The sequence below is a fragment of the Hyperolius riggenbachi genome, chromosome 11 (genome assembly GCF_040937935.1).
Source record: "Hyperolius riggenbachi isolate aHypRig1 chromosome 11, aHypRig1.pri, whole genome shotgun sequence".
NCBI classification, from domain to species: Eukaryota; Metazoa; Chordata; class Amphibia; order Anura; family Hyperoliidae; genus Hyperolius; species Hyperolius riggenbachi.
This window is the reverse complement of record NC_090656.1, coordinates 145,329,046-145,354,287: the sequence shown is the minus strand read 5'-3', so window position 1 is coordinate 145,354,287 and position 25,242 is coordinate 145,329,046. Positions and strand designations below refer to the sequence as shown.

At 47.0% G+C, this 25,242-nt stretch overlaps 1 protein-coding gene and 1 non-coding gene across 3 annotated transcripts in view; one reads left to right on the top strand and one right to left on the bottom strand.

Annotated features, from left to right (window-relative positions):
* Positions 1-24,756, top strand: part of FERMT3 (FERM domain containing kindlin 3) — a 333,595-nt gene extending 308,839 nt beyond the window's left edge. For both annotated transcript variants that reach the window (XM_068261020.1, XM_068261019.1), the window contains exon 15: positions 24,283-24,756. In XM_068261020.1, the coding sequence (XP_068117121.1) occupies positions 24,283-24,465 (183 nt within the window). In that variant the 3' untranslated portion in view covers positions 24,466-24,756. The remainder of the gene's footprint in view (positions 1-24,282) is intronic.
* TRNAN-GUU (transfer RNA asparagine (anticodon GUU)) lies at positions 16,826-16,899 on the bottom strand. Its single transcript has one exon. It is a non-coding gene; the product is annotated as a tRNA-Asn (tRNA).
* Positions 24,757-25,242: the final 486 nt, after the last annotated feature.

Here is a 25,242-nt window from a genome sequence, read left to right as displayed (position 1 = left end):
AATAACACAGATGATATACAGTATTCCTAGTATGGGGTGTGAGGTCTGCAGTCTCTACACCCTGGAACTGGTCTAAGGAATAACACAGATGATATACAGTATTTTTCATCTAACCCTCCAAGACAGTGACTTTGAGATAGGGCTCCGCCCCCAGGAACAGGAAACACCTGCGTGAGCTCTCTATAACCTCCTTCCCCAGGTATCCCTCCTCAGTTGTGTGTTTCCTGCCCTGGGAACATGAGCTCTTGAGAGGATCTGCTAGTCAGCAGCCAGGCAGAGCTGAGGCTAGTTTGGTCCCTGGGAGCTGTAGCACCAGCCTGGAGGGGAATTTTCAATTTGTGTGCGGGCAGCTCCTTCCCTGCTTTCTTGCAGGGCCTTCCCTACATCCCCCTGAGCGGTGTGGAGTGTGGGAGGAAGACAGCGTGTCCTCAGCAAGCGGAGGTATATGCGCAGCGGTGGGGGCAGGACTGGTCGGAGGAAGAAGGTGGTTGCCCTCAGAGCGGAAGACCTCCGCCCAAACGTGACGTTGCGACAGGAAGGTCGCTTTCGTTTGTTTCCGGTCATGCGCAGCTGAAAGGACGCTGTACGCATCCATCCACAGCCAGTCGGTGTTCAGCGTGGTGGAGGATGGACGCCAGACAAAACGCCGGAGAGGTAAGCAGGCGGGCGGACAGCTGGAGAGCAGGTTTGCCGCGTCTGTTCATTTAGGTCTGACTATTTGTTTGCTGAATGATTTAAACAGCATGAATTGTTTATGCATTGCGCTGTGGGCTGATCTGAAGGTGGATTACAGCGCTAGAGTCAGATAATAAGCAAAGTGCATATTGTTAAGTGGTGCCTATCTATTATGATGTATAATAGTATGTGTGGAAAATGTTTCCCTAGTGGTGCATTTCTATAAGCAGGCTGTGTAAAGTGACTTGTCTTGCATATTTAGCTCACTATTACCTCCATTAAGCGGTAACTGATTGAAATTTAATTAGGGTGGTTTTAAAATCCTTTTCTTTTTGTGCGGCAAAGTGGATTGATATAAACCAATGTTAATGCTGGGTGCTTATCGATTATAAAGTATAACAATGATTATACTCCAGCTATGGCAATTATACTCTGAGTGGGTGATAATGAATTGCATAATATATAAGGCTAATTATAATAAGGCAATTATACTCTGAGTGGGTGATAATGAATTGCATAAGATATAAGGCTAATATGGCTTGCAGGGCATAATTTAGCAGACAATTGATTAATTACTTAATTGAGGTGATTAGCCTTATTAATTACCATATTTCGCGCCGTATAAGACGCTCCGGAATATAAGACGCACCCAGGTTTAGAGGGCAAAAACCAGGGGAAAAAAAATATACTAACCTGGAGCATCTATATTCCAAGAGCGTCTTGTAAATGTTCTCCACCAATGATTGTGTCTCCCATGTGCTCTCTTCGGCCCCCCATGTACTCCCTTCTGTCCCCAGTGTGCCCCCTCCTGTCTTCAGAGTGTCCCCAATGTGTCCCCTTCTGTCCACCATATGTCCCCAGTGTATCCTCTTATATACCCATGTGTACCTTCTGATCCCATTATATCTGTCCCCAGTGTATCCCACTCCCCCGCATGTTCTCCTGCCCAATCCATGTATGCTGTGCTGCCCCCAGTATGTTCCTCTGCCCCCTCCATGTGTGCTTTGCTGCCCCCAGTATGTTCCTCTGCCCCTTTCATGTGTGCTGTGCTGCCCCCAGTATGTTCCTCTGCCCCCTCCATGTGTGCTGTGCTGCCCCCAGTATGTTCCTCTGCCCCTTTCATGTGTGCTGTGCCGCCCCCAGTATGTTCCTCTGCCCCTTTCATGTGTGCTGTGCTGCCCCCAGTATGTTCCTCTGCCCCCTCCATGTGTGCTGTGCTGCCCCCTCCATGTGTGCTGTGCTGCCCCCAGTATGTTCCTCTGCCCCCTCCATGTGTGCTGTGCTGCCCCCTCCATGTGTGCTGTGCTGCCCCCAGTATGTTCCTCTGCCCCTTTCATGCGTGCTGTGCTGCCCCCAGTATGTTTCTCTACCCCCTCCATGTATGCCCCCCCCGGCATGCCCGCATGTTCCTGCTGCCCCCCCCCCCTGCTCCCGAGTATGTTGTGCTGCCCCCCGCACATATGCTGCACTGCCTCCGGCTCCCGCATATATGCTGCGCTGCCCCTGCATACCTGTATGTTCTGTGCCCCTCGTATACCGATGAATTAGCGGCAGTAAGCGGCTCACCTCCCTCAAAGTTCCCGCAGTGACAGCAGACCTTTTTATGTCCCGCGCGGCTCCCCGTAGTAAAGGCTTCTGCTAATGACGCGAACAGCAGAAGCCTCCACTACGGGGAGCTGCGCGGGACATAAAAGGTCTGCTGTCACTGCGGTAACTTTGAGGGAGGTGAGCCGCTTGCTGCCGCTAATTCATCTGTATACGAGGGGCAGAGGAACATACAGGTATGCAGGGGCAGCGCAGCATATATGCGGGGGCAGCGCAACATACTCGGGAGCGGGGGGGGGGCAGCAGGAACATGCGGGCATGCCGGGGGGCAGCGCAGCAGACATAGAGTCAGTGCAGGGAATCCCCAATGTGCCGGCGGGTCGGCGGTTCCTATCGGCGATCGTTCGTTAGTTGGGGATTCCCTGTATTTGTCGTATAAGACGCAGGGACTTACTCCCCATTTTTAGGGGAGAAAAAGTGCGTCTTATACGACGGAAAATACGGTAAGTAATTTTATCCTTATATATGTTTTTCATGATGCATCGGAGCAAGATAGCTGTAATAGGTCCAGGTGTTGCCTTATCTGTAAAAACAAGCTTCCTTTAGAATGGACCAAAGCGTCCTGCAAAAAATGTATTAACCTCCTTGGCGGTATGAAAAATACCGCCAGGAGGGAGCGCAGCAGTTTTTTTTTAAATTTTTTTTTTTTTTATCATGTAGCGAGCCGAGGGCTCGCTACATGATAGCCGCTGCTGAGCGGCATCCCCCCGCCCGCTTCGATCGCCTTCGGCGATCTCCGATCAGGAAATCCCGTTCATAGAACGGGATTTCCTGGAGGGCTTCCCCCGTCGCCATGGCGACGGGGCGGGATGACGTCACCGACGTCACTGACGTCGGGACGTCATTGGGAGTCCCGGGCCACCCCTCGGCGCTGCCTGGCACTGATTGGCCAGGCAGCGCTGGGGTCTGGAGGGGGGGGGGGGGCCCGCGCCGCAGCAGATAGCGGCGATCGGGCAGGGGCCGGCGGCGATCAGAGTGCTGGCGCAGCTAGCAAAGTGCTAGCTGCGTCCAGCAAAGCAAAAATTATGAAAATCGGCCCAGCAGGGCCTGAGCGGCACCCTCCGGCGGCTTACCCCGTGTCACACACGGGGTTACCGCCAAGGAGGTTAACAAGATAATAGATGAAGATAATGCAGCCTCATGCAAAAACTTTATGTCTGCCATGAGACAGGAAATGGTGGAGACATTCAAAGCTTTTAGAAGTAGTTTACCTACATCATCATCAGCAGTAGCTGCTGGGCCAAGTACTGGGGTTTAGCCTAAAAAAGCAGCAAGGAAAACAGTAAGAAGAATTATTTCCTCAGAAGAAGAGAATGATCAGGAGGAATTGCCTGCTAGACAACCTGACCCTGAACTTTCACAGGAGGAAGGTTCAGAGCAGAGTGACGCTGAAGATAAAATTATCCGCTCAAGATTTAGATTTTCAGTCGATGATACGGAGGATCTTATACAAGCTATTTATTCAACATTGAAGATAGAACAGTCTGTTGCTACAGAAGTGTCTATGCATGATAAACTGTATGCAGGGATGGATCCTACCCCTCAGTTACATTTTCCTGTTCATTCTTCAACAAAAGATTTGATTAATGCACAATGGAGGAATCCGGATAAGAAATTATTTATTGCTAAAGGATTCCGAAAAAGATTCCCCTTTGCAGAGCAGGACTCCAGATTGTGGGATTCCTGTCCAAAATTGGACGCTGCATTTAGTCAGCTAAATAGGGAGAACGAATTAGCTTTTGAAGATATGGGGTTTTTAAAAGACCCTGCGGATAAAAAGATGGAGTTTTCTCTTAAGAAAGCCTATTCGGCAGCAGTCACAAATTTTAAGCCTGCAGCTGCTAGTACTTGTGTGTCGAGGACTACAAGTTTATGGTTAGAGAAAATAGAGAACTTGATAAAAACTGATGCTCCCAAGAAAGATATTTTGGAAGCATTGGAAGTAGTTAAGAAATCCACTAATTATATGACAGATTCAGCAACAGAATCGCTCAGAGTTACAGCTAAAACATCAGCATTAATTAATAATGCAAGAAGAAATTTATGGCTTAAGACTTGGGAAGGTAGTCAATCCTCTAAAATAAAGGCATGTAATCTACCCTTTACAGGTGAATTCCTGTTCGGTCCTCAGTTACAAGAGGTACTTGAAAAGACTGCCAGTAGGAAGTCTGCATTCCCTAAGAAAAAGAAATTTAAGCCTAATAGGCCCTTTTTTCGTAAATCCCAACAAAACAGGGACAGGAATATACAAAAAAGGAAGCCCTGGCCTGTCAATAAAGACACTAGCAAAAGGAATCAGTTGTCGAGATCAGCTGATTCCCAGGGTAAGCCATGACGCCAAGTTAAAAGTAAGGGGCAGACTGTCTCGATTTGTTCCAGAGTGGCAGAGGATGACAAAGAACCGATTCATTCTGGAATTGATCAAAGACGGTTACAAAATCGTGTTTGCTCAGAGGCCTCCACTAAGATTTGTAAAGACTCTAATGCCAAGAGAGACAGAAAAGAAAGTTGCTTTACAAGATTTATTACAAGACATGTTGGACAGAGATGTCTTAAGAGAAGTTCCTCCATGGGAGAGGAATCAAGGGTTTTATTCCAGAATCTTTCTGATAAAAAAGCCAACTGGCAAATACAGAATGATTCTGAATTTAAAGCCATTAAACCCATTCATACAATACGAGAAGTTCAGAATGGAAAAAGTGTTCTCAATGAGAAACCTATTAAGCCACAATATGTTTATGATAAACATAGATTTAACAGATGCCTATTGGCACATACCCATACACGAGAGATCTCAGAAGTACTTGAGGTTCAGCATACAAGAAAAGTATGGAACCAGGCACTTTCAGTTCTCCTGTCTCCCATTCGGGATATCCTCAGCCCCGAGGATATTTACCAAGGTGATGGCAGAACTAGTAGGCAGTTTACATCAGGAAGGGATCACCATCATCTCATATCTGGACGATCTACTAGTTATAGCAGACAATGCTGTGCTGTTAGAAAGAGACAAAAACAGGGTCATAGAACAGTTACAAAAAACAGGCTGGTTGATAAACTACCAGAAGTCCAACTTAGATCCCACTCAGATCATACAGTTCCTGGGTTTTATAATAGACACTTCCCGACAGAGACTGTTTCTTCCAGAAGAGAAAATAGAAAAGATTCTTGGCACCATACAAGGATTTCAGGAATCAGAGACGATAACTATACGCCATGTAATGAGTGTGATAGGTCTGTTGACCTCAACTACACCCGCAATTTTCTGGGCGATGGCTCACACAAGAACACTCCAGAACTGGTTATTAACCAACTGGGACAAGAGTCAAGACACATTAGGAAATGTACTATTTATTCCAGATACAGTAAAAGAGTCCCTGTCCTGGTGGAAAGAGCGAGAAAACTTGCAGGTGGGAAGACTATGGAGACCACCAATCTCAAAGATTGTTACTACAGACGCAAGTCTAGTAGGTTGGGGGGCCCATCTCAAGGGGCTATGCTTTCAGGGAAGTTGGTCGGTCCAGACAACTCTAGAATCCTCCAATTACAGAGAACTCAAAGCGGTAGACAAGACACTGGTTCAGGCAGCAGAGAGTCTGAGAGGTCACCATGTGCAGATCCGTACAGACAATATAACAGTAGTGGCCTACATAAACAAGCAAGGGGGAACACGATCCAAAAAGTGGTTGAATCTGTCACTAAAAATCCTGAATTGGGCAGAAGAAAATCTGTTATCAATATCAGCAGTCCACTTAAAAGGAACTTTAAACACAATGGCAGACAAATTGAGCAGACAGACAATGTCAAACTCAGAATTGATGCTAAACCCAGGAGTGTTTCGCACAATAGCAAAACAGTGGGGAGATCCGGAGATCGATCTGTTTGCCAACCAGGAAAACAGTCAGTGTCCAAAGTTTTTTTCACTGGATCCGAGAGGGGCATATGGAATAGATGCCTTAGCTCAGGAGTGGACATTCAACCAGGCCTATGCCTTTCCACCAATGCCACTGATCCCATTAGTATTACAAAAGCTAAAGTCATCAAGGATGTCACTCATTCTAATAGTACCAAATTGGCCCAAAAGGACTTGGTATCCTCTTCTGATGTCCATGTTAAAAAAGGAGCCGTGGCCACTCCCACAAAAAGACCTTGTGTTAAAACAAGGGGAACGCAGGTGGAGTCGGATCCCAAATCTACATCTCACAGCATGGTATCTGAAAGGGATGTTTTAAAGGCCAGAGGTTTATCCAGCAGGGTCATTAAAACAATCCTAAATAGTAGGAAGAAGGTGACAAGAGGAATCTATGCTAAATACTGGAAGACTTACCTATCATGGAAAGATAGGAGGGGTTTTAGACAGAATAGTATAGTTACCATCCTTGAATTTTTACAGGATGGTCTGGATAGAGGTCTAGCATTAACTACAATGAAGGTACAGGTGGCAGCGTTGTCAGTCTTCCTAGAGAAGAAGTTGGCAACAGATCCTTTAGTCATTCGATTCTTTAAGTCAGTAGAAAGATCGAAACCGGTGATCAGAAGACTATATCCTAAGTGGGACTTATCATTAGTCCTTAATGCACTGATGGAGGCACCGTTCGAACCTTTACAGGATGCTTCCTTAAGATGTTTAACGATTAAAACCATATTCCTGGTAGCTATAACTTCAGCAAGAAGAATTGGGGAGTTAGAGTCACTTAGTGCAGAGGAAAGATTTTGTTCAATTTTAGATGATAGGGTGATAGTGAAGACGGTAGAAGGATTTCTACCAAAAGTATCATCAATTGTAAATAGAAGTCAAGAAATTATATTGCCTTCTTTTTGTAAAGATGCCAGTTTACCGAGAGAAAGGAAATGGCAGACACTGGACGTAAGAAGATGTCTTATTACGTACCTAGAAAGAGTGAAGAAACTCAGAAAGTCTACAAGTTTGTTCATCAATTTTTCAGGAAATAAGATTGGTGAGAAGATGACAAAATCTTCAATAGCAAGATGGTTAAAAATTTGTATTGAGGAGACTTACAAAAGCAAAGGGCTACAGTCACCAAAGGATATTACAGCACACTCAATGAGATCCATGGCAACAACCTGGGCCTATAGGGCTTGGGCATCAGCATCAGACATCTGCAAAGCTGCAACCTGGAAGAACATGAATACGTTCATCAAACACTATCGGTTGGATTTGATGTCAGCAGGAGACCAATCCTTTGGAAGAAAGGTCCTGCAAGCTGTGGTCCCTCCCTAAGGTGGGTGATACTTGATTATCATCTCAAAGTCACTGTCCTGGAGGGTTAGATGAAAAAACCAGGATTAGTTCCTGGGTGAAGAAAAAAGTAAGGTATCCTATATACAAGGTTCCGGTCATTTAACACAACTGAGGAGGGATACCTGGGGAAGGAAGTTATAGAGAGCTCACGCAGGTGTTTCCTGTTCCTGGGGGCGGAGCCCTATCTCAAAGTCACTGTCCTGGAGGGTTAGTAAAAATAGAATTACCAGGAACTAATCCTGGTTTTCTAGTCTGGGGTGTGAGGTCCGTGGTCTCTACACCCTGGAACTGGTCTAAGGAATAACACAGATGATATACAGTATTCCTAGTCTGGGGTGTGAGGTCCATGGTCTCTACACCCTGGAACTGGTCTAAGGAACAACACAGATGATACACAGTATTCCTAGTCTGGGGCGTGAGGTCCGTGGTTTCTACACCCTGGAACTATGCTAGAGAATAACACAGATGATACACAGTATTCCTAGTCTGGGGTGTGAGGTCCGTGGTCTCTACACCCTGGAACTATGCTAGAGAATAACACAGATGATACACAGTAAACTGGCTAAGTGTGGATTCCCAGGTCCACCTGGTTCCACCACACTGAAGGATCTGACTAACGTCTGAGTGCTAACACATAGGTATTCGCAACGCCAGACAACCAGCAACTGAACAGCAACAGATATATATAGCAAAGCGCTCTACAGCACCGCCCAGCTCCCATCAACCAATAACCTGCTGAGCTGGGATCAGCTGACCACCTCGATCAGCTGACCCTTCTCCAATCCATCACATTGAGTTGATTAAAACAGCTCAGAAAAAGTGGGATCAGCGCATCACCAGGCCGCCCCTGAATGGCCTCAGCTCAGAGATGCGCTGAGCCCCCCCAGGAACTACGAACGCACCTTGAACCAAACAGAGGCTCTGCATATACACCAAAGAAACACTAACAAGTGGGAGCAGCTGACCAGAATTAAATCAAACACAGCAAAGAAATGAACAGCGCTACTTAAAAACAGATGAGTGCTTACCTGCAAAAAAGTGCACACCCCACTCATGGGATTCAAATACACAATGAGCACACACATGACCTGTCTACCACTTGGAGGATGTTAGTTTCACTAACAATTTGCAATTGTTAGGTACTTGTCCCTCCCACTGTCGTAGAAGTCTTTCCTCCATGGGAGGGGACCTAACACTAACTAAACCTACCTGTGCATATGCATAGCCTGGGCGCGCTACCAGTAAAATTAAGAATTGCGCAGAAAAAGTGGGATCAGCGCATCACCAGGCCGCCCCTGAATGGCCTCAGCTCAGAGATGCGCTGAGCCCCCCCAGGAACTACGAACGCACCTTGAACCAAACAGAGGCTCTGCATATACACCAAAGAAACACTAACAAGTGGGAGCAGCTGACCAGAATTAAATCAAACACAGCAAAGAAATGAACAGCGCTACTTAAAAACAGATGAGTGCTTACCTGCAAAAAAGTGCACACCCCACTCATGGGATTCAAATACACAATGAGCACACACATGACCTGTCTACCACTTGGAGGATGTTAGTTTCACTAACAATTTGCAATTGTTAGGTACTTGTCCCTCCCACTGTCGTAGAAGTCTTTCCTCCATGGGAGGGGACCTAACACTAACTAAACCTACCTGTGCATATGCATAGCCTGGGCGCGCTACCAGTAAAATTAAGAATTGCGCAGAAAAAGTGGGATCAGCGCATCACCAGGCCGCCCCTGAATGGCCTCAGCTCAGAGATGCGCTGAGCCCCCCCAGGAACTACGAACGCACCTTGAACCAAACAGAGGCTCTGCATATACACCAAAGAAACACTAACAAGTGGGAGCAGCTGACCAGAATTAAATCAAACACAGCAAAGAAATGAACAGCGCTACTTAAAAACAGATGAGTGCTTACCTGCAAAAAAGTGCACACCCCACTCATGGGATTCAAATACACAATGAGCACACACATGACCTGTCTACCACTTGGAGGATGTTAGTTTCACTAACAATTTGCAATTTGTTAGGTACTTGTCCCTCCCACTGTCGTAGAAGTCTTTCCTCCATGGGAGGGGACCTAACACTAACTAAACCTACCTGTGCATATGCATAGCCTGGGCGCGCTACCAGTAAAATTAAGAATTGCGCAGAAAAAGTGGGATCAGCGCATCACCAGGCCGCCCCTGAATGGCCTCAGCTCAGAGATGCGCTGAGCCCCCCCAGGAACTACGAACGCACCTTGAACCAAACAGAGGCTGGTAGCGCGCCCAGGCTATGCATATGCACAGGTAGGTTTAGTTAGTGTTAGGTCCCCTCCCATGGAGGAAAGACTTCTACGACAGTGGGAGGGACAAGTACCTAACAATTGCAAATTGTTAGTGAAACTAACATCCTCCAAGTGGTAGACAGGTCATGTGTGTGCTCATTGTGTATTTGAATCCCATGAGTGGGGTGTGCACTTTTTTGCAGGTAAGCACTCATCTGTTTTTAAGTAGCGCTGTTCATTTCTTTGCTGTGTTTGATTTAATTCTGGTCAGCTGCTCCCACTTGTTAGTGTTTCTTTGGTGTATATGCAGAGCCTCTGTTTGGTTCAAGGTGCGTTCGTAGTTCCTGGGGGGGCTCAGCGCATCTCTGAGCTGAGGCCATTCAGGGGCGGCCTGGTGATGCGCTGATCCCACTTTTTCTGCGCAATTCTTAATTTTACTGGTAGCGCGCCCAGGCTATGCATATGCACAGGTAGGTTTAGTTAGTGTTAGGTCCCCTCCCATGGAGGAAAGACTTCTACGACAGTGGGAGGGACAAGTACCTAACAATTGCAAATTGTTAGTGAAACTAACATCCTCCAAGTGGTAGACAGGTCATGTGTGTGCTCATTGTGTATTTGAATCCCATGAGTGGGGTGTGCACTTTTTTGCAGGTAAGCACTCATCTGTTTTTAAGTAGCGCTGTTCATTTCTTTGCTGTGTTTGATTTAATTCTGGTCAGCTGCTCCCACTTGTTAGTGTTTCTTTGGTGTATATGCAGAGCCTCTGTTTGGTTCAAGGTGCGTTCGTAGTTCCTGGGGGGGCTCAGCGCATCTCTGAGCTGAGGCCATTCAGGGGCGGCCTGGTGATGCGCTGATCCCACTTTTTCTGCGCAATTCTTAATTTTACTGGTAGCGCGCCCAGGCTATGCATATGCACAGGTAGGTTTAGTTAGTGTTAGGTCCCCTCCCATGGAGGAAAGACTTCTACGACAGTGGGAGGGACAAGTACCTAACAATTGCAAATTGTTAGTGAAACTAACATCCTCCAAGTGGTAGACAGGTCATGTGTGTGCTCATTGTGTATTTGAATCCCATGAGTGGGGTGTGCACTTTTTTGCAGGTAAGCACTCATCTGTTTTTAAGTAGCGCTGTTCATTTCTTTGCTGTGTTTGATTAAAACAGCTGTTCACAATTAATCAGGGTAATTAGGATGCTTTAGAACAGCTTGGACTATTTGGAATGGTATAGAACTTTGGATTTTCCCACAGACTGTGACGGTTTGTGCAGGGTATAAATAATTTTGGACTGGACACTTTTTTGCTCAAATGCTGAGAAATGTTTTTTTTTCCACAACAATGCCTCTTGTACATCGTCTTATTATCTTTTGGGAGACACCTATGTCATTTCCTGTCAAAAAATGACTTGCTGGTTGTATAAAAGTAACTTTAAAGTCAAAATTTGCCAGGGTTGTGAATATTTATGGGCAGCACTGTATATCCTACCTAATAATATACAAGTGTCCCTGCATCCTGTCCCTGTGTCAGTGCTTTTGCACTACTGCGCATGTCCTGCACTGACAGCCGTTGGGACAGGACGCAGGACAGGCTGACCAGCCAAGCAGACAGGTGTGTGTGCACGCGCAGCAGCGGACGGGTGCGCACGGCGGTGACAAACCTAGAGCCCATTTTTAAATGGGCTTAGGTCACTAGTAATATATAACAGCACACTTTTATATACATGCTTATTATAAACTTAAAAATATGTTCTAGTTCTTAAAAAGCTTTCTATCAAAGTACCATTTGTAATTCTAATTTGTATGCACTATACCACTTGTTGCAGAATGTGTCCTGGATAGTACTTCATAACGAATGAGAATGTATCTTTACTTCACAACAGCACTGGTGTTGCTATGCCTGGACACCAAGGGTGTGTTCACTGGTGCCAATATTTGTGGCCTGTAATGGCACATGCACATTGGAGTTATTAGGTCAATTGCTCATGTAAGGAAGTCTCTACAGACATACAACTGTCAGCAGCACAGTGCAGTACGGTGTAAGTACTTGCAAAAACCAACAACTAGTTTGGTTCACATCCCAGTAGAGATGGCCCAAACGGTTTGCCGGTGAACGGTTTGCCCGCGAACGGTTCCCGGCGAACGTCCGTGGTTCGCGATCGCGGAGAACCGCAAACTTTTCCGGAAGTTCGATTCGCCCCCATAGTGCATCATTAGGGTCAACTTTGTGTGTGTGTGACAGGCAGCTGCAGATTTGTAATCCCATCCCAATCACTGCACCTGTTCACTGTTCAGTACACCTTCCTACCTACGTGCGCGCACGCATTGTTAATACCACCAGTCATTGTACCTGTTCACGGCGGTACCTGTGTGTGTGTGTGTGTGTGTGTGTGTGTGTGTGTGTGTGTGACAAGTGCACATTTGTAATACCCATCACTGCATATACCTACCTGTTGTGTTCAGTGCACCCACCTACCTACGTGAGCGCACGCAGTGTGATATTTAATACCACCAGTCACTGTACCTGTTCACGGTACGTGTGGGGACAGGTGCACATTTGTAATACCCATCACTGCAAATACCTACCCGTTGTGTTCAGTGCACCCACCTACCTACTTGAGCGCACGCAGTGTGATATACCACTCCATGCATACCTGTTAACTGCACCTGTGTGACTGCACATTGTATTAGTCAAGTCAGTGCATACCTTTCACTTCATCCCCCCCGATATGGACAAAACGGACAAAACAGGTAGAGGCAGAGGTAGAGGCAGACCCAGAGGAAGGCCACCCAGCAGGTCTGTGCAAGGTCGTGCTGATGTGATTTTGTGCGGCCCTGGCCCAAAGTACAGTGCTTAGAAGAAGGCACGTCCCATCAACTCCCAAGATTGTCAGGACGTGGTTGACTATTTAACACAGAACACCTCATCTTCCGCAGCCACCAGCGCTACTACAAGCACCACATCCGCTGCATTTGACACTTCGCAGGAGTTATTTGGTGGGGAAATAACTGATTCACAGCCACTACTGCTACAACAAGATGAAGGCGCTAAGCAAGTTACACCACCTCATATTTCTGAGTTAGGCGACACTATGGACGTAACGTGTGAGGAGGAGGATGATGAAGTACCTCCTGTTGGTGCAGTTTATGAGGTGTCTGAGGCAAGTGAAGCTGGGCAGGATGATTATGATGATACGAATGCCACGTGGGTTCCCAATAGAGGAGATGAACAGGGGGACAGTTCAGAGGGGGAGTCAGAGAGGAGTAGGAGGAGACGAGTTCCTGAAAGAAGCAGGGGGAGCTCGTCATCAGAAACAGCTGGTGGCAGTTTCTGATGACGAGCGCCATGTATCGCCACCTATGGACAGTCAGCCAGCATGCCCTTCAACTTCAGCTGCTGAGGCCACCATAGTGCCATCACCCCAGGAGGGCTCAGCGGTTTGGAAATTTTTTTGTGTGTCTGCCTCAGATCAGAGCAATGCCATCTGTTCTCTAGAGATGTAGCGAACGGTTCGCCGGCGAACGGTTCCAGGCAAACTTTGGGGGTTCGCGTTCGCCTGCACCAGGCGAACTTTTGCGGAAGTTCAATTCGCCCCATAATGCACTATGAGGGTCAACTTTGACCCTCTGCATCACAGTCAGCAGGCACATTGTAGCCATTCAGGCTACACTAAGCCCTGGAGCCCCACCCCCCCTTATATAAGGCAGGCTCGCTGGCCATGACACTCACTCGTGTGCCTGCTAGACAGACTAGGGACAGCTGCTGCAGACTTGTTCTCCTAGGGAAAGATTAGTTAGGCTCTTGGCTTGCTCCTGGATGATTGTTATAGCTAAAATAGCACCCCTCAGCTCTCTTTTGAGAGATAATGTTTTCCTGATGTGTTTTTTTTGTGTGTGCTGCTCACTGACACTGACATTATACAGCCCTATCTGTTGCAGCTGGACCTTGGTAATTGTTATTACTGAACCAGCCAGGCCCTGCCTAACTATCTATACTGGGACACCTACCTATGCCTACCTAACTACTGGGGCACCTACTTACCTATACGGGGACACCTACCTACCTACCTATACTAGGGGACCTACCTATGCCTACCTACCTATACTGGGACTCCTATCTATGCCTAGCTAACTACTGAGGCATCTACCTATGCCTACCTACCTATACTGGGACTCCTACCTATGCCTAGCTAACTACTGAGGCACCTACCTATGCCTACCTACCTATACTGGGACTCCTACCTATGCCTAGCTAACTAATGGGACTTGTACCTATGCCTACCTACCTATACTGGGTCTCCTACCTATGCCTAGCTAACTACTGAGGCACCTACCTATGCCTACCTACCTATACTGGGACTCCTACCTATGCCTACCTACATACAAGAAGATAATAAGGTTGTTGCTTCATTGTGGACAGACCAAATTCGATCAGCTGGACAGTCACTGTTGTTCTATCATTGAGCTACCACAGCCCGGCGACCATATGGGCTGGAAAACTGCCACGGCCTGCACTCTGGCCAGCACGGCCGTCACTACGCAAACAGCTGTTTGCGGTGTGTTACACAGTGAGTTTGGTGTGTCAGTGTGAAGCAGAACTCTAATTACACTCCCTGATTAATGTATACACATGCAATATGTTTGAAAGCACTTTAGGCCTGCAATTTAGCATTCAATGTGATTTCTGCCCTTAAAACGCTGCTTTGCGTCAAATCCAGATTTTTCCCTGGGGCTTTTGGTGTCTATCCCACTCATCCATGCCCCCCTCCAGATGTTAGACCCCTTGAAACATGTTTTCCATCACTTTTCTGGCCAGCATAATTTTTTCTATTTTTCAAAGTTCGCCTCCCCATTGAAGTCTATTGCGGTTCGCGAACTTTTATGCGAACCGAACCTTCCGCGGGAGTTCGCGAACAGGGTTCGCGAACCGAAAATCGGCAGTTCGCGACATCTCTACTGTTCTCTCTGCCTCCAAAAATTGAGCCATGGAAAGGCCAACACCCACGTAGGGACAACTGCCTTACGAAGGCACATGCAGAAAAGGCACAAACTGAAATGGGAAGAGCATCAGATGAAAAGGAGCACACAAAAGAAAAACCACCCTCCTTCTCCTCTTCCTCCTTCAGGTGCAGCATCTTCTGCCACTTTTTCCCTTGCACCTTCACAGCCACCCTCCTCCACTCTGCCTCTGACCTTAAGCGGTTCCTGCTCCTCTGCCCACAGCAGCCAGGTGTCTGTGAAGGAAATCTTTGAGCGGAAGAAGCCAATTTCTGCCAGTCACCCCCTTGCCCGGCGTCTGACAGCTGGCTTGGTGGAACTGTTAGCTCGCCAGCTGTTACCATACCAGCTGGTGAACTCTGAGGCCTTCCATAAATTTGTGGTCATTGGGACACCACAGTGGAAGATACCAGGCTGCAATTATTTCTCTAAAAAGGCAATACCCAAACTGTACCGTGAAGTTGAGAGGCAAGTGGTGTCATCACTGGCACACAGCTTTGGGTCAAGGGTCCACCTGACCATGGATGCCTGGTCTGCCAAGAACGGTCAGGGCAGGTACATTACTTACACAGCCCATTGGGTCAACCTGGTGACCGCTGACAAGCAGGGAGTACGTGGCTGTGCAGCGGACCAACTTGTGACACCTCCACGGCTTGCAGGCAGGCCACCTGCCACCTCCTCTCCTCCTGCTACATCCTCTTCGCTGTCGTCATCCTCCTCCTCCTTGGCTGAGTAGCAGTTCCACTCTCCTGGTGTTGCGATCTCCTCTCCAGCTACCCAGCCGCAGCTCCCCAGGGCCTATGCTGCATGCCAGGTACGACGGTGTCACGCCATCTTAGACATGTCTTGCCTCAAAGCGGAGAGTCACACTGGACCAGCTCTCCTGGCTGCTCTTAACAAACAGGTGGATCAGTGGCTGACCCTGCACCAGCTGGAGATCGGCAACGTGGTGTGTGACAATGGCAGCAATCTCATTTCCACTTTAAATTTGGGAAAGCTGACACATGTACCCTGCATGGCACATGTGCTGAATCTAGTCATTCAAAGATTTGTGTCAAAGTGGGTACTTAGAGGACGTCCTGAAGCAGGTGAGGAAGGTGTGTGGGCATTTCAGGAGGTTTTACACTGCCATGACACACTTTGCCAATATTCAGCGGAGAAACAAGTTGCCGGTGAGATGCCTGAAAGTGGTGCGTAAAGTGGTGGATCAAGCTGTGGAGGAGCGTGAACATGAACAGTTACAGGAGGAAGCATTGTGGGATCAATTTTCATCAGAACCAGATGTTTCCTCAACACCTGCGGCAGCACAGAGGAGGGAGGAGAAGGAGGAGGAAGAGTCGTGTGGGGGAGGAGGAAGAGTCGGGTCGGATATCTGGATCAAAATTTTTTCAATCCGAATCCGGGTCGAATATCCGACCCCAGTATCCGCCGGATTCGGATATCTGGATGGAAAACCGGAAGTGACCTTTAAATTGCTTTAACAATGTTTTTTAGGGTATATGAGGCATGTAGCTTCATTATTTTGTAAAGAGCCCTTCCTTCTTCTCCACTGGAGGCGGATCTTGTCTTCCAGGGATTTGTAGGATGTCAAAAGCACGCTCACATACCTTGGCCAGGAATCGAACCCAGGTCCACTGCTTAGAAGGCAGCTCTCCTCACTGCTATACCACCAGTGGCCGGGAATCAAACCCAGGTCAACTTACATTACAGGCTGAAGCCAGCCATTTCACTCATCTATTAAACTACAAGGCCCAGGAGTAGTCTTAGCTACCGTAATATCTATGTTACGGCAGGGCCCTTATTACACTTTCTCTTACAGGGCTATGGAAACTGTTTTGCCCATGCGATAAAGCGAGGTGCAAAAATGAAATCATGCCTAGCAGAGGATGGTTTCAATCCATCAACCTCTGGGTTATGGGCCCAGCACACTTCTGCTGCACCACTCCGCAGTCTGCTTACATTTGTGTACAATCTTCAAGTTTAAGAAGGGTACATTAGTTCCCTTCACAAAACACAAAGGTGTCCCTGGGTGGGCTTGAACCACCAACCTTTTGGTTAACAGCCAAATGCACTAACCAATTGTGCCACAAGGACTGTATATAGGTCATGGCTGCAAAATGGCTATCTGGGGTTTTCTTCGGACAACTGTTTGTAACTATCGGTGTAGCACAGAGAGGATCTGATTACCGGTGATCTGCAGTATCACCGGGAATACAGATATATACCAGATTATAGATGATCTGCAGTATCACCGATAATCCGATATACAAACTAACCTCTGGACACCTGAGTGGAGTGTTTGGTGCAAACAGTAATAATGAGAGAACTGGGCCTCAGAGCAGTAAGGAGTGCTGCCCAATTCCTTCTGGACTCTCCTGGAGGGAGGGGTCAGGCTGAGAGAAGGAACGACAGAACGAGACTGACACTCAAGAGGGAGTGTCACTATCAGGACTGGGAACCGCCTCTAACAGTAAGGTCGGTTCTCGAGGTCGGACAAGCCAGGTCGTAGACACACGGACAGACAAAGTACAGATTCAGAAGGCAGAGGCGAAGTCTAAGGTACAGGCGAGGTTCGGCAACAGGGTATCAGAAATATCGAGGTACAAAATCAGAAGGCAGATGCAGAGTCTAAGGACGAGCCGGGGTTCGGCAACAAAGTATCAGAATGACAAAGTACAGGATCAGAGTTCAGGAGAATGGTCAGGCAGGCAGAAGGTCACAACAGATAAGCACAATCAAACGAGTACTTTAAACTATCAACAAATCTAGCTAAGTGTAGGATTACAGCTCCAGCTGGTCCCGGCACACCTTCGGATCTGACCCAGGTCTGCGTGCCACCACGTAGTGATCGCAACGCCAGACAACCAGCAACTGAACAGCCAGCAGCATATATACCAGAACACTCTCCAGGCCCCTCCCTAATGCTGGACCAATGAGAGGTGTTAAAATTGTCAGCTGACCAGCCTGGTCAGCTGACTCACTTCTGGCTGTTATATAAGCTCTGCCTCTGTGCGCGCGCGTGTGTGTCACTCTGAATCTTGGTGGACTATCAGTCCCAGCCACACCAGTACTGTCTTGCAATGTATCCAGCGAACCGAGCGTGGGAGCCGCCGCACTGCTCACTACACCAGCGGCGGCTTCCCCACGCTCAGCCCCCTTGTCAGGGACACTGCCATGCGGCAAGTTCGCCGCCTCCAATGCGGATTCCGCCGCTCCCAATGCGGATTCCGCCGCTCTACCTATGCGGCATACGGCATTTTTTCCGCGTTGTGACGCCATGCTGGACGCGGAACCAGCCGCCTCACCCTGAGAAACGGCGGCTTTTCCGCGTTTCTTCACACTGTTGAGTACAAAATGCACGGCCATCCCTGGGTGGCTTGAACCACCAACCTTTCGGTTAACAGCCAAATGTACTAACCAATTGTGCCACAAGGAGTGTGTGTAAGTCATGGCTGCTAAATGGCTATCTGGGGTTTTCTTCGGACAACTGTTGAGCACAAAATGCAAGGCCATTCCTGGGTGGGCTTGAACCACCAACCTTTTGGTTAACAGCCATATGCACTAACCAATTGTGCCACAAGGACTGTGTATAGGTCATGGCTGCTAAATGGCTATCTGGGGTTTTCTGCAGACAACTGTTGAGCACAAAATGCAAGGCCATCCCTGGGTGCGCTTGAACCACTAACCTTTCGGTTAACTGCAAAATGCACTAACAATTTTTCCACAAGGACTGTGTATAGGTCATGGCTACTAAATGGCTATCTGGGGTTTTCTGCGGACAACTGTTGAGCACAAATTGCAAGGCCATCCCTGGGTGAGCTTGAACCACCAACCTTTCGGTTAACAGCCAAATGCACTAACCAATTGTGCCACAAGGACTGTGTATAGGTCATGGCTGATAAATGGCTATCTGGGGTTTTCTTCGGACAACTGTTGAACACAAAATGCAAGGCCATCCCTAGCAGGAAGGGTTGCATGGCCACCTAGCTTTTCATCCTTCCCACCCTTGCCCTGGAATCTTCTGTCCTTTGCTGTGTGTGTTACACCAGCATCATCATCCAGGGGGGGACATGATCTTTCTGATTCTGAAGTGTTGAATTGAATCTTGTAAGCAGTTTCACCATGTGTCCCACTGCTTTCATCTAGCAAATTAGGCAAATAAGCAAGCTCATTTTTCTCTTGGGTATATCACAATTGTACATGCTAGGCTGGCTTCAGTATGTAGTGCTGTCAGTAGTATAGTGGTGAGCATAGCTGCCCTCCAAGCAGTGGGCCTGGGTTTGATTCCTGGCCAATGCATGTAAGCTGGCTTTTGACATCCTACAAATCCCAGAGAGTGGGAGGAGGAGGTGTGTGTGTGTCTTTTTGCCATTAAATCTGTAATCCGGATTTAGATATCTGGGTGAAATCCGCGGATATCCGGGTTGGCTGTAAAAATATCTGCAGATAGCTATCCGGATTTTAAAAAAAATGTGGAATCCAAATCGGATAGTGGAAAAAAGTTCAGAAATCCCGATGAGCATCCCTGTCTATCCGGAATCCTGTTGAGCACACAAATGAATCTTACCTCCTTTTCTTGTCATACATATGTCAGTCTTTTGGTCTCTGACCACTCCTGCGATCATTAGTTTTTTTTTAAATTTATAATCCTTTCTTTTTCTGGACAGCGATCGGCGCTCAGTCCTATGCCTACAATGCATAGGACTGTGGCAGGGATTAGATTGTGCACACATCTAAGGGACAGTTAAGTGACAAGGCTGTCACTTTTACTTTGCGAATCTCGAGATGATGCAATTCTGTGTTAGGCGGTCCTGGGGCAGCCCCTCTGTGGCCGCAATTCTGCATTAGGTGGTCGCAGAGTGGTTAAATTAAACCATAGATGGAGGAGACAAGAGGATTTTACGTACCTGGGCTTCATCAAGCCCTCTGCAGTCAGTGAGCATCCCCAGTGTTTTCCTGGTCTTATCCTTGGGCTGCTGCAGACAAATTAAACTCCACAACCCATGCACAGTTACAAGTTTGTGTGACCTGTGCATGCCCAGATTGCTTTTTGACTTGGGAGCACGATCAAGGAGGCACGCAGTAGTCTGCGACTGACCCAGTTGTAGACTTTATGAGGGCTGACAGCAGCACAATGGACCGGCCCAGGAGGACACACTGAGGGAGCTGACAGACTACAGGGGGCTGGAAAAAGCTCCAGTGAAAGCGGAACTGAAACCTGTTAAAAAAAAAAAGTTTCACTTATCTGGGGCAGGGGCAAATCCAGGATTTCCAGGGGGGGGGGGGGGGGGGTTCCTGATAGCGGCGTGTGGGCGTGGCCAAAACATGGTGTGGGTGGAGCCAAATACGAGCAGTTTCTAAGCTAAATTGCACTTCCCCCCAGTATAGATTAGATAGGTATATGTCCCCCAGTATAGGTTAGATAGGTATATGCCCCAGTATAGGTTAGATAGGTATATGCCCCCAGTATAGCTTAGATAGGTATATGCCCCAGTATAGATTAGATAGGTATATGTCCCCAGTATACATTAGATAGGTCTATGTCCCCAAAGAAGTAGACGATTATCTTTCAAAGGTAGGATAGAGTCGCCTAGAGTGGTACTGCCAACCACAATGGAGCGATAAAGACTCTCTGTCTTGTCGGGAAAATCCTGGACCACATGCCCTGTCTCTGCACAATTCCGACTGAATACCTCAGAATCTCTTTCTCCCTCAATGAACCTGGCCTGTCTGACTTGCCTCGAGTCAGCCTGAGGAGGAGAAGGAGCAAGAAAAGCACTAGAGGGATATCTCCCTGGGGTTCTACCGCGAGTCTGCTTTTGGTATCGGACTCGCCGGTCAATTTTAATTGCGAGTGAGATTGCCTCATCCATAGTCCTGGGCTCTGGGTGACCTAGCATCAAACCAGCTACAGCATCAGATAATGATCACTAGAAAAGAGTGGAGCGCGCCATAGTGTATTACATCAAAGGATGGACATTTATTGCACTTACAAGTTATACTCACAATGTTCAAAATTCAATTGAGCGTGTCAGCGGGCAGCCAGCCGCTATGGATCAGTGGAGGATAGCGCGCTGTGGCCGGCAGCGCGGGTCCCGATGGTCTGGGCTCCGTCTCACTGGTGATGGGCGTGGCTTCGTCCCTCAGCACGCGTACGACGTCATTACGCGTTTCGGCGCTCTGCGCCTTCGTCAGATGATGTCGTATGCTACAAGGCGCAGGGTTGTAGGCTTCCCCCAAAAAGTTGCCATAACACGCATACTAATAGTCCTTTCATGGGGACTTGCGCAAGTCCCCATGAAAGGACTATTAGTATGCGTGTATTGTGCGTTTTAACCATGTTTTAATAAAGTTTTCTATGGCTTCCCCAGGTTGCTATGGCAACTTTTTGGGGGAAGCCTACAACCCTGCGCCTTGTAGCATATGACGTCATCTGACGAAGGCGCAGAGCGCCGAAACGCGTAATGACGTCGTACGCGTGCTGAGGGACGAAGCCACGCCCATCACCAGTGAGACGGAGCCCAGACCATCGGGACCCGCGCTGCCGGCCACAGCGCGCTATCCTCCACTGATCCATAGCGGCTGGCTGCCCGCTGACACGCTCAATTGAATTTTGAACATTGTGAGTATAACTTGTAAGTGCAATAAATGTCCATCCTTTGATGTAATACACTATGGCGCGCTCCACTCTTTTCTAGTGATCATTGTGCAACAAACCCTACCACGGAGCGTCGCAGTGTATACACCTGTAGAGAAATCAGCCATTTGTGACAACTTGGGACCAGGAGCGCAAGAATTTTGTTTGTAGCTACGACAGCATCAGATAACCCTGATAGGAAACAGTCCAGAAAAGCATGTTGCCCCCATCTGGCTAACACTGCCCACCTTCTAAACTCTGCGGCATAAACCTCAACAGTGTTATGCCCTTGTCTAAGAATCTTGAGCTTCCTTTCCGCCTTCATAGCCAAATCGGGATCATCATATTTAACTGCCATAGCTTTGAAAAATTCCTGAACGGAAGCTAAAGCCTCATGACCCTCTGGGAGACTGTAGGCCCCAGACTGCGAATCTCCGGATAACAATGTCTTTATTAAAATGACCCTCTGACTCTCAGACCCTGATGCGATAGGAAATAACTCAAAGTATGAAAGGCACTGATTTTGAAAATTCTGAAAATTGGCCCTATGCCCAGAGAACCTTTTTGGGAGAGGTAGTCTGGGCTCCAAAACCAGAGGGGATAGCGCTGGTGCATCAGGTGCTTGAATGGTGTGCACCTCCTCAGACAATTGACTAATCTGAGTCTGTTGGGTGTTAACCGTAAGAGTCAACTGGTTAACAGCCGAGATTAAAATCTAAACATGATTGCACAGTGCATCCATCAACATTTTTTGGTCTGCTGTTCTCTAACGATTGGTGTAGCAACACAGACGTCTGATTATTGTGTGATTTGCAGAATCACCAACAATGCAGGCACTATACCCGATTATGTGGTGATCTGCAGAATCACCAATAATGCAAGTATAGATGACAGATATACTGAGATGAGTAGTGTTTGGTGCAACAGTAAGTGGATAGTTTGACTAGACCTCACCAGAGGAGCTGGTGGGTACTATCTGCAACAGTAACTGGATAGTTTGACTAGACCTCACCAGAGGAGCTGGTGGGTACTATCTGCAAAAGTAACTGGATAGTTTGATTAGACCTCACCAGAGGAGCTGGTGGGTACTATCAGAGAGCACCTCTCCAGTGACAAGGGCTCACTGGAGAGTAGGGAGGTCAGACAGGCAAAGTTCGGCAACAGAGAGGCAGCAACTATACAGAATCGGCAGGCAAGAGAGTAGTGATAATACAGGCAAGGTTCAGCAACAGAGTCAGATGGGCAGAAGTACAGAATCGATAAGCAAGAGCAAGGTCAGAGGTTAGCCACAGTCATACACAGGTAATCAATAATAACAACAATAACAATCCTAGTCTTGTGTGAAATCCCTGGTTTCCTCCCAGATCATAGCACACCGGATACTGTCTAAGGTCTGAGCGCTAACACTGAAGTATTCGCAACAGCAGACAGGTTGCGAGTGAACGCCGAAGGTATTTGAAGCAGAGGAGACCCCACGGCCGCGCCCACTCCAATCAGCCAATCCGGAGCGCCGTGAGTCTCCTCTGACGTCAGCCGACCGGCCGGTCAGCTGACGCGCCTCCTCCCCGCATAAAGGTCCTGTCTACGCGCGCGCCCGCGCGATACAGCCACCCTATGGGCAACTGACAATCCCGTCCTAGGCGTACCAGATGCCAGAGGAGCGGGCAAGCTCTCAGAGGAAGAAAGCTAGGCGGCTGCGGGGACACCCTGCGTGCCCGCAGCCGTGGCCTCAGCAGATGTTACAACAATGTTTTAAGTTTCACCTGTATATCACATAGAAGAGTACAAACAAAGGAGGAAGAACTGTCTGGGGGGGCAAGAGAAGGACATTAGTGAAACATTATGTTTTGATATCAAAACATGTAATATAAAAAAAGCAAAATGCCCTGCAGCTGATGAAGACAAAATTGAGCATCTTGTGGAACAGATTGGTGTAATTGCTTTCTTAAAACAGAAGGAAATTTGCAATAATTCAGTTATAAGTGAACATTTGTGGTTACCCACAATGCACTACTACTAAATATGCAAATTATCCCTTTTCGCCCTTGTTAGGCCAAGCAAGCATCTAGAACTGCTGGTGTATAGCAAGCCTATAGCTTTAAGTTTTACACAGCCATATCAAACCCACATGCAGACAGCCTGTTTCGGACTTTTGGTCCTCATCAGTACATGGCAGGGATTGATAAGGCTGTATGAAGTAGGGCTTGGACCAGTACAACAGAGTAACCAAGCAGCTCAGGGTGATCCAAACTACTAGGAATGTATAGGGGGATAAAAGGAACCAAAAAGTCCTCCTACTAAAAAAGCAAAGCTTGGTGTAATTGCCTTCTTAAAACAGAAGGAAATTTGCAATAATTCAGTTATAAGTGAACATTTGTGGTTACCCACAATGCACTACTACTAAATATGCAAATTATCCCTTTTCGCCCTTGTTAAGCCAAGCAAGCATCCAGAGCCGCTGGTGGAACAGATAAAATGGTTTTGATGTGGATATTGTGTGTTTTTGATTAATAAGTCCCTCTTTGCTACAGTTATGAAAGAAGATTACGTTTCCTTCAGACAGTGACTATAATGCATTTAATTTTTACGAAAAAGTGAAATGGCATTTTTAAAATTCCCGGTTTTTCTCATCTATAAATATATTTATCCTTTAAAACATCTGATAACAAGAAGAAACATTTAAAAAATTTGTAGAAATGCATGTTTTCACCAGAATTATAATATCTTCAAGACGTAAAATTCATTTTCATGTAAATGCCTTTTAATGTGTAAGTTAGGACTATACAAACCAGTATGTTTATTAATGCTGTATCTTCTTCTCTGTATTGGCTGTGTTACAGGTTTCCATTGAGTTCACCGAAAACATTAATGTTGCGTTCACATGTGTCTCTGCTCCTTGCAAAGTTGTCCATGAATATATAGGAGGATACATCTTCATGTCTACTCGAGCTAAAGATGGTGGATCCAAGGGACTCAACGAAGAGTTGTTTCAAAAACTGACCGGAGGGCATGAAGCTCTGTAGTGATATTTCTAATGTTGCTTATCATCTAAACCTACATTTCTATATAGCAAACGTAGACCCTATAATAATGATCATTAACCATTTAATTCTCCATTTTCTAATTGATGTTCTCTATAATAGCAAGATTAAATGACCCCTTTATTAATGATACAATATCCTCTCTGCCAGCGTGTTATCATTCAAATATACAGGGAATACGGGTTGGTATATCTTGGCTGAGAATGTTGTGTGTGGACAGATTTCCCCAAAGTCTGCTGAGATCACTTGAAAAGTGGATCCGAGGTGAACTTTTACTCATTGCATAATTGTGTTTCTTTCCTATTGTTTATAGGGCATTCCTCAAGCCAAATACTTTTTTGTTTTTGTTTTAATACTCTAATTCCCTATAAACTAAATAAACCACACTTACAGGTTTTCAGAGAGCCTTGGCAGTAGCAAGGGCTCATGAGAGCTCAGTCAGGGCAGGAGGAGGAGGAGGTGTTACTAGCCATTGATTTCAGAGGCAGAGGGGAGGAGGGAGGAGGGGGGAGTATGGTTTTTTTCACAGGCTTAGTGATCAAGATACAGATAAGCCTGCCTATGTATAATGTTTACAAACAACATGGCTGCTGTCATTGTATCACAGGAAGAAATAATCATTTTCTATTAAAGCTGTTTGCAGCTATATTTGCTGTGTAAACTATCTATACTTTAGATAAGATATATAGACAAGTTACTTGTTATAGTTAGTTATTCATCTCGGATCCGCTTTAATCCAGCATGCCAGATTTTTAAGAG